Source organism: Electrophorus electricus, chromosome 8 (assembly GCF_041902795.1).
Source record: "Electrophorus electricus isolate QZ-2024a chromosome 8, ASM4190279v1, whole genome shotgun sequence".
NCBI classification, from domain to species: Eukaryota; Metazoa; Chordata; class Actinopteri; order Gymnotiformes; family Gymnotidae; genus Electrophorus; species Electrophorus electricus.
Window position 1 is genome coordinate 12,459,380 of NC_137504.1, and position 9,768 is coordinate 12,469,147.

The following is a 9,768-nucleotide window of genomic DNA, read 5'->3' on the forward strand; positions in this document are numbered from 1 at the left end:
AGAAGAAAAATGAATATGAGAGAAAGCAAGACATCGAAACACCCCTCTCTATAGACAGAACACCTCAGCTTAGCAGTGCAGTTTCTGGATCAGTGTAGCATTTTTTAAAACTATAGTGATTTAAAACTATAGCATTTAAATAACTTAAGAAATTTGATCCTAGGTCAGTTTTTATACTACGATCCTTTGGAAGTCTGGGCCAGCAAACCTACAAAGAAATAACACTAAAGCTCTAAGCCTTATTCAATAACCTGTCTCTGAGGTATTGGCACTTTAGTGACACCTGCTGTACTACAGTGGACATAAGACTGAATTGCACTGAAATTAGTCCATGACAGCACATAGCTAATGTACAAACCTTATTTTTCTGGACTGAAATCACCAGCAGTAATTGTAATCACAGAAGACACAAGTTAAATTAAATTGCACAGAAAGCTTCTGTTTAATTAATTACTGTATCAAACACACTGAGCATACCAAGAAAACTGGAGAAATATGTGGTTTAACTCAGATTGATGTAAATTAACATTTTTAATAAGATTCACATCAGTGGTGCTCAAGGTAGAAAGTGTCATCATCACTCTCGCTCTCTTCCAGAAACACCCGACGCAGGGGCGACTTCTCTGACAAAATAGCCTCCAGGTGAAGGTCATCTCGTCGACGATGCAGCCATCGAACGTGGTCTCGGATTCGTCTAAACTTGGAGGAGCGGAAGTGCCAGACCAACAAGGAGCAGAGGATCACTGTAGCTATTGAGACTGTCAGCAAAGAAACAAGGCACAATGTAGTCATTCTGGGATAATCATAAATTGAAGATAATAGGGCATTTATAAAATAAATAAATAAAATTGCTGTGTTGATAGTATTTCACATTGATTTGAACAGAAATGCAAACTGTGCAATTTCAGTGTGTATTACCACTGAGCACAAGTTATTTTTATGCTATTGAATGTCCTTACTAGCAGCAGCCAACTCCACTTTCTGGGCAAAGCGACTACTATTTGCAGTGAACTGGATCATGATAGGACTTGCCATTTGATGAGAGGATACATTCACCTGAAGATGAGCCAAAAGAACAGAGCACCACAGTACAGGTCCAGCAGAGTTACAGAAAAAGAGTATAGTTCATATAGTTTATTCCCATTTGCTGGGCACTGGAGGTACCTGCCTTATACTTAGAAACCAGAAATCACAACAAACGGTTTAGTCTCCGACCTGTGTGAGCTGCTCCTGGAAGCCCGGAGCCTGGACTTGAAGCTGGTGTGTGCCTGGAGCCAGCAGCGTGTGGAAATAACCACGTGTGTCCGTGCGCACCAGAAGAGAGCCGTTCACCCTAACCACAGCACCGGCCACTGGCTGGCCCTCCCTGTCTTGTACCACACCGCTGACCCCCTTATGAATCTGGCAAGATTAAAAACAAACAAACAAAAACAAGGTAAGAGAGAGAAACTCCACACCTATTAAAAAAAAAAATAGTGTCCCTATAGGAGGTCACACAGTTAATGTGCACGCAGGGCTATTTCAAAGAGTGCTGTGTGTCCATAGGGCTGACCTCCAACAGCATGGCAAACAGAGGCATGGCGTGCTCTGTCCAGAGAGGGAGCAGCTGCTGTAGAGGTGGGTACAGACAACAGCCCACGTACACCGTTACCTCTGGACACGCGTCCACATCCATGCTAAAATCCTGCAAACACCGCAGAGACATGTACGAATCACATTTTCAACAAACATGTCAGAACCAACAGGACATTATTGGAAGCAACTCTCCTTCCCCTTAGGGAAGAGCACAAGAAAATATTTCACGATTAAAACTAAAAGTGAAATAATACTTTAAGTGACCTCATGAGGCGATGACCCCCTTATGCAAAATGTCTATCAATAAGACCATCATCAAACCATATCTGTAGATTGGTTGTAGCTAATCAAAATTTTAAAACCTGAAGTGTTATCTTTGTATATAATCAAGCACCTTTGTGACTGATCTATATTCTCACCACCACCATCTCCTGACTCCCTGTATTCCTACCTTTTTTATCATCAGTACATATTTATTTAAATGCTAATGTCTAATATTAGTGAAGTTATTTCCTGGTAAATAAATACAGAATATAAGATTACCTTTTGAGGACTTGCATTCTTCGTCTGTGTAAACTAATGTAACCATGCACCAACTACACTGAAGGTTCTTGCTTTGTTTACAGAGTATAAATTGTTTACACAGTGTTCAATACATACAATTCTAATACAACAATTCTAATACAAAAAGACTTATACAAATTATAATAAATGTTAATGAGCTATTTAAGTGTAATATGAAACAGAGTTTTATAACATTTTATGTACTGTATATGGCATGACTTGCATTTGGGAGACATGAGTTAAGAATACCCATCCAATGTACCTTCATGCTGCCTGTGTGACTGTTGAACTCTGCACCCCTCAGAACCCCTTGTGGGACTGACCCTGTTGATTATGGCAAACAGACTAAGCACACACAACTGATTATGGCATCATGGATTATGACATTCAGATTGAGCATACATCATTTATTATGGCAACAGGAATTGTGGTATTCAGCCTAAGCATACAATATTGATTATGACATTCAGACTGAGCACACACTATAGATTGACATCATGGATTATGCTGTTCACGTACAGTACACAATATTGAGTATACCATCATGGCTTCTAGCATTCATACTACTTGCACTGCATTGAAGCTCTTCAGAAGTGAAGATCATGTCCTCTCAAATTGATATATTAAGATACTTAAGCATCATCACAGAGTTGATGTGTAAATTACTTTCATTCCTACCTAGTCCATCTGAGCATCCAATGTACCCTAAGTGCATAAGAGGGTGATTGCTGACATACACAGAGGCCAAATATCTCAGCGTTTCTTCATTTTGTACTAGAGAGATGCGAGAAAGACAAACACTTTGTTAATCTTCATTTGCTGAAATGAAAACTTTCAAAATTACTTAAAATACTGTTGTCCTGCAAGTGGAAAGACTGGCAAGTTATGCCTTTCCCCATTTCATGGTACATTTGGAATCAACATGATTAGTGGTTCAGTGGGAAGTGTAACAGTATCAGTGCTCCACGTAACACTAAATAAGCCTGAAAATGTGCTAGCTATGGTTTTGTTTTTAGTTACCAGCCTGGGTGGGTCTGTCATAGGGATAAGTGGCCATCAGAGAGCCTCCTTCCAAGACTACAGACAGAGTGAAGCCTCCTCCCTCTATCAAATCCATCATGGCATGTGTCTCTGGCTGCACAGAAATGTTTCCTAAACACATTTACAGAAATGTAGTTTACTATGCTGTGTAGCCCTTTTCAGGTCCAATAAACCTTTGATTTGGGTCTGCAAGCTTAAAGACACACAAAAATGTCCTTTATAGCCTAAGATGACAAAAACAGTTTGAATTGTGCTGACTGACCATAAAGGAAGTCTGTGTCGAGGTCCACGCTGTGGGCATTGGTAAGCCCTGCAGTGGAGAAACACCTGCCCTCTTGGGCCAACTCTCTCCCATCTGGATTCACACATGGCACAATCACGATCCTGCTCCTGTCGATAAGCTTAAAGACCAGAGGGCTGAATTAATTCATTTCAGCCATGTATATGCTCATGCTGCATACAGTAGTGGTTCCCCTACCACAGGAATTAGGGGGCAGGATGCCCAGTAATCTGGATCACATGCCTACGAAATCGCATCATCCCCATTTCTTTCCTCAGCAAACAGAAAGGCACACTGCTACAACAGCACAGCACCAACAGCTGTCCATGTTGAGTGTTCACTTGTGTGGACCTCCATTTCTTATTCCTCCACTCTAAGATGGCTAGCAAAATGAGGCTAACCTTGTAGTATGTGTTTGATTCAACTATTTTTAAAAAGTTTTAATTAAAAATGGGATCTATATGTAAAGGTTTTAATATAATAATGGTTTAAAACAAACCATCTTATGTATTTTTTTGTTGTAATCCGCTGTCAAATCAGCAACTAAATACCAGCCACTAATATTTTCTAGGAAAAACACTGTAGACTATACAATGTAATGTCATGAAGAACAAGAGAGATGAAAAGACAAAAACTGCAGGATGAGAGTAAAAATCAACAAATAAAAATCGATTGCCTAAAAAAAAAGAAAGTTGCGAAGAAGTATTGAGGAAAAAAGGGAGGTGGTGTGCCGACTCATGATGCCCACCTTGGTGATGGTAGGATTCCACCCATAGTTTATGCAGAGAACTGAGGCAAACTCCAGAAGCAGCTCTGGGCCTGCAGCAGCGTTACCATGGACACCCGCCACATAGCGCATCTTGGGCTCTGTGGGCCGAAGTGACTCAGGACTTCCAGAGATCTCCAGGGCCCAGATGGTCCTGAACTCCCAGCTGTGACCGAGACTGGTACAAAGAACAACAGTTTGTTCACACATTGATAGATGCAGGGTATTTTGTAAGCTCTTGTATAACATGCTGGCTTTTGTTAAGTCATGCCTATCTTTAGAAACTGTTACCCATAGAGACGAGTGATATGAGGAAAGCTCAGGGCAAGTCCACGCAGAAACTCTGACCGCTCCTTGTAGTTCCTGTAAAGCAACGTCCCAGCTGGAAGAAGGCTTTGGACCAACTGTTCAAGGCTAAGAGCAGAAGACAGGCCTTCCACCAGCTTCCTGAACTCTTCTTCCTCCATCTGGCCTTCAGACTGCAGGAGCTGCTCTTGAGTGAGCCAGAAGTCCACCTGCTCAACCTGAGTCTCCAACACCCTTACTGTCATCACGGATGCAGCATATCTGGTGAGAAAATACAGTGATGGATCACACTGAAATCAGAACACATCAAGGCCGGCCATCCATTTAAGTTCTGTGAGAGTGGAAAAAAAATGCATTAATGAGAATATGTTTCACAGCTCATCTGCATCTAACATTTTCTGAGAAGCACCCCCAGATCTCTCAGCTAAGCATAGTTATGATTCATGTTTCACAGAAGCACTAATGTAATTAAGATATGAAAAATGAGGGCTTGCTTCTGCTAGTGTTAATACAGGTTAACTGATCAGCATCACCATGTTTAAAGCCACAACAAAAAATGTAATACAAATACAAAAAGGGAAGGAACTGAGCTGTAAATGAAGAATACTCTATATGTTTAAAAAAAATTTAAGGCACTTTCATTCTCACCCTGGAGCGAAGGCATGGAGTTGGTATATACCAGGTGCCATGAGTCTCCAGTATCGCCCTGTGCTAGTCGCATGGACCTGGTGCCTGGAGCCTTCCACCACTATGGTAGCATTAGCAATGGCTTGACCAGACTGGATATCGGTCACTCTGCCCCTGACAGAAAAATGAACCTGACAAGAAATAACAGCTCTAAAGATGGAAAATAATGGAAAGGAACAGTTTCTATTAGAAAGTGATGCAACATGCAATCTTTTTTTTTTTCAACAAAGGACTAACAAGGGTATTTATAATCACAGAATGTTCATGCAATGACACAAACTCTACTGTGAACCTCTGAGGATGGCAGAGAGAGAGAAAGAGAGAGAGGGGATTATAGGAGGTCTATAGATAGAAGAACCTGCTGAATATATTTTAGCAAGGCCCTATGATTTTGTTTCCAATAGGCAAGGAGGTCTTCAGCTGGTGGACTCCGATCACAGCTCATGCCAATGCTAACTCCCAGAGTATCTGTGTTACGGTAGGCCCAGGTCTGCAGATCAATCCCTGATCCTGGGAAGAAGAGTAAAAAACAGAAATAGTCAATTTTCAAATTAGCTTTCTCCATGTATGATGAAATAATAAGTAAATAAATAAATAAATAAATAAATAAATAAATAAATATACACATTTAAAAATAAATAATTAAATAAAAAAACCACACATACATACACCCCGCCCCCCCAGTTTTTTTTGTTGTTGTGTCAATGCATTAATCAGTGTTTTGTTTTGATCTCAAGAAGCCTAAAGTAGACAATTACTGTACCTGAATAGAACGCACCTCTGAACCATACAACTCAACAGAGCGTTATTGTCCAAGGCTGAATATTTTTTCTTTGGTCTCACCACAGAGTTATTAAAAACATGCATAACCCATTCACAATAAATCAAAAAACCATATTAAAACTAAACCATATTTAAATGTAACGCTGTCGCCGTTTTAATTCCAATCAGCACTGAGGCCATAAAACAATGTTTACAAAATGTTGGCAGAAATTATGACAAGATCTTACGTTTGGGGGCTGAGAAGTCAGGGTTAATGTAATTTCTGTCTAAAGGCCTTGGTTCCTGACATGGCTGGGAAATCGCTAGATATGGGTTTTCCTTGGAGGAGGAAAAAAAAAAAAAAAAAAAAATCAAGAAGAATAAATGCATCTGAAAGTCAATTAGTCCACAGCTATCACTCAGACACTGATGGCACCAATTCAGCACTTACCATATAATATGCATTTGTAATTGATTTAAATACAGCCTCATCAAGGGAGCCAACTGAATTAGGATATTTTATTCCAATCATTCCTAGAGATCATAAAAAGCTTCATGTTGAGAGCCTGAATTTTCTGTTAAAAGTGAAGCACTCAGACTTTAATTCTATTACTTACCTCCAAGAATACTAGCAGACAGGGCAAAGGAATAAGCTTTGATCCAATTCATAACTGCAGTTGTCTCGGGTTGCACAAAATCCCTTGCATAGGAAAGTTCAGGGAAGTTCAGGTTCAAGTCAGTGTTTTGATCAATGCTGTATCTCATACCTCCACCCAGATCTTCATTTACTGCAAAGTATTTTTGAGCTAAAAAATATAGAAGGGAATTTAATTAAATTATAGGAATATGGAAAATAACAAATTTTGTCCATTTCTTTTTCATTTACCGTCTACTGCTCCTTCATTGCCATCTGGGTTCATGAAAGGCAATATGTGAACTCTTGTGGTGTTCACCAGTTGTGTGACTAAAGGTTCGTTGCCATAATTAAGGCACAAGTATTCCACCAAGTTCAAGAGAATCTCTCGACCTACAGCATCATTGCCATGCATACTTCCCACAAACATGACTTGTGGTTTACCTGTTTAAGAGTGGCCAACGAATAAAAAAAAGAAAAGAGAAAGAAATCACCAGCTCAGCTTTAACAAATTTGCTTTGGCTTTGTTCTACTCAAAGGGAATACCACACTATGAGGCATGCAGTTTGTTTTAAACATCTTAAAACATACTATTGTTTAAACAAAAAAAACAGCTAATTATTTATATGTTGAGGGGCAGATTTTTTTTTTCCTACTGCAACAGAGTTCAGCAAATTGCACCTGGCTGATCAGTGCCAGGATTAGTGGAAATCTCCATGACATAGAGCTTTCTGCCCCGCACCGACTGGCCAATAGAGTAGAAGTGGGCAACGGAAGAATGAACTGTGCTGATCCGATGCAGGAACTGCTCCATGTCCAAGTAACTGTGATAACTGGAGTCATGTTGCTGGACTTTGGACAGAAGGGTGGAAACCCCTTGGCTGCTGAGGACTTGATGCCTTGCTGTGGTGGGTATAGCACTAGCGGGAGACTCTAGCAAAGGCATCTCTTCAATCAAATCCTTCAGGATGAAGTTAAGAAGCATGGCTCTGCCTTCATTAACCTTCACATTGTGTACAGTCTTTGAATGGTACCTGAGAAAGACACGCCACTGAAAGTTAAGATAACTAAAAGTATTCAGACACAGCTTGATAGCAATTATGATAGCATAACCACCCAGGAGAGCTGGCCGTGATGTTATATGTTCCTGGCAGCAGCAAGCGATAGTAATCGCCAAATATCCATGTTGTGATGCTGTGGTCTATCCCAGCGACTGAGATGTTCGAGTCTGGCAGACCTATTCCTGCACTTGTCATGACATAACCTCTAATGCCAATATGTACCTTAAAAAAGGAACAATGAAAGCTCAGTCAACAATGAACTTTACAAGTTCATGCACCAGGAAATCTTCATCACATATACTGTTGTTCACCACAGATGCTTACTCTCTGTATTGAACAACTTTCTTTTTAATAAGACCCTAGAAGTTATTTACAGATAGTGATCAATCATATGACTCAGCAGCATATTTATATTGTACATACTGTGGATATCATTGAAACATTATTGAAACTATGCAAACTATTTAAAGATAGCAAAAAGTTTCACTGTAACAGTAGTTTGATTGAAAGATGAAAAAGAGCCAATCATTAATAATTCAATGACAAAAGTTTGATGTATGAAGAACCAGATATCCAAAACCTGTAAGGAGCTATATCCTTATCTTTTTCTGCCTTTTTCTCACCTTCTCCATGTATGTGAGCAGGGCTTCCCTGTTATTGTTCCACTCAGTATACAGATCTGAAGCCAATGGGTACTTGCAACAGCTCAACTCAAAAGTGACTTCAAAGCAGTTTCCCCTGAGATAACTGAAGTATTGCATGCCTCCTGCAATTTAAATAAATGTCTACAACATCTAGATGGAAATTGACATCAGGAACAAATGGATCTGGGAGATGCTTGCGCTTTACCTTTCACATCATAAGACTCTGCTCTGTTTGTAATGCCATCTTTGAACTTTTCATTTGGGTCATCTGGACACTGAGCCCTGCCTTCTCTCATAATGGGGTGGTTTTGAGCATAGGTCTGTGCCAAATAGCGGAAGAGAGCAGCATCATCAGCTGGGCTGTACACCCCTAGCATTATATGCGAAATGGTGTCATCAAAGGGGTAGCTGGCCAAGACAGAACCTCCATGCAAGTCCCCTGAGAGAACAAATCTTAAAAACAGAGGGATTACTGGAAGATTAGAGGAAAATTACGCATTAAAAATTAATTCTTCTGAATGAATATTCTTGGTACATACAGCCCATCTATCTGAAAACAAGGACATAAATTGACATACGTAGTGCAGAGCAAACACAATAAAAATAGTTTTAGAACAATTATTAAACACCTACTTTCTTTGTAAAATCCATTTAATGACAGCTGTAATCTCAGGTGCATCATTTGCCAAGGTACTTGTGGCATCAAATTGCTCAGGAAAACTTCGATTTAGATCGACGTGTTTTGCATTATCTCGACCCGCACTGTTACCCTTACAATCACCCTCTATGGCCCTCTCAAAACCGTCAGGATTCATACTAGGCATTATATAAATATCCGTGTAATTGACCAGTGCGGTCACTCTCGGATCAGTTCCATACTGAGTTAAAAGATATTCAATTAAATAAACCAACACCTGCCGGGATACCGCCTCATCTCCATGCATGTTCCCCACATATCTGACTCGTGGTTTTCCAGGCACATCCATAATAGAGTGAGTTGTCACCCTCATGACCCAAAGTTCTCTGCCTTCAATCGACTTTCCAATGCTTGCTAGATTAGAAATACGAGGGTACCTCTCAACAAAACTATGAAGACGCCGTGTAAGCGCCAAATAATTGTAGTATTCTTTGTAATTTTCCTCATTTTCTGGCCCGAATGGGCTTATTTCACAATGTATAACACGCAAAACCGCGAAGAGTAGTAGAATTATCCAGAAATACGCCATTGCCCGTTTGATCTAGTTGCTTTTGGCCTTCAAGATATCATAGTAAATGAACGTGCACGCTCATGTTCCGCGCCACATTCAGCGGAAATGTCGCAGTTGCACTTCTAGGGCGCTTACAGCCAAATAATTTACGGAAAACAATTAATATTGCTGAATACGCCAATAATTTACTTATTTACTGATTAACTCTAATCAAATAATAAGTAAGTAACCACTAATACT

At 40.0% G+C, this 9,768-nt stretch overlaps 1 protein-coding gene across 1 annotated transcript; it reads right to left on the reverse strand.

The window, feature by feature from the left end:
* Window positions 1-506: 506 nt before the first annotated feature.
* cpdb (carboxypeptidase D, b) lies at window positions 507-9,546 on the reverse strand. Its single transcript, XM_035526905.2, has 21 exons — window positions 8,954-9,546; window positions 8,526-8,773; window positions 8,300-8,442; window positions 7,732-7,898; window positions 7,297-7,649; window positions 6,868-7,059; window positions 6,599-6,787; window positions 6,433-6,515; window positions 6,230-6,320; window positions 5,578-5,723; window positions 5,181-5,350; window positions 4,518-4,793; window positions 4,209-4,404; window positions 3,443-3,581; window positions 3,160-3,291; window positions 2,818-2,913; window positions 2,402-2,463; window positions 1,553-1,684; window positions 1,216-1,401; window positions 960-1,056; window positions 507-758 (listed from the first exon to the last, which is right to left on the reverse strand). Exons 1-21 carry the CDS (start codon window positions 9,544-9,546, stop codon window positions 547-549), a joined length of 3,903 nt encoding a protein of 1,300 aa, XP_035382798.1. The 3' UTR covers window positions 507-546.
* Window positions 9,547-9,768: the final 222 nt, after the last annotated feature.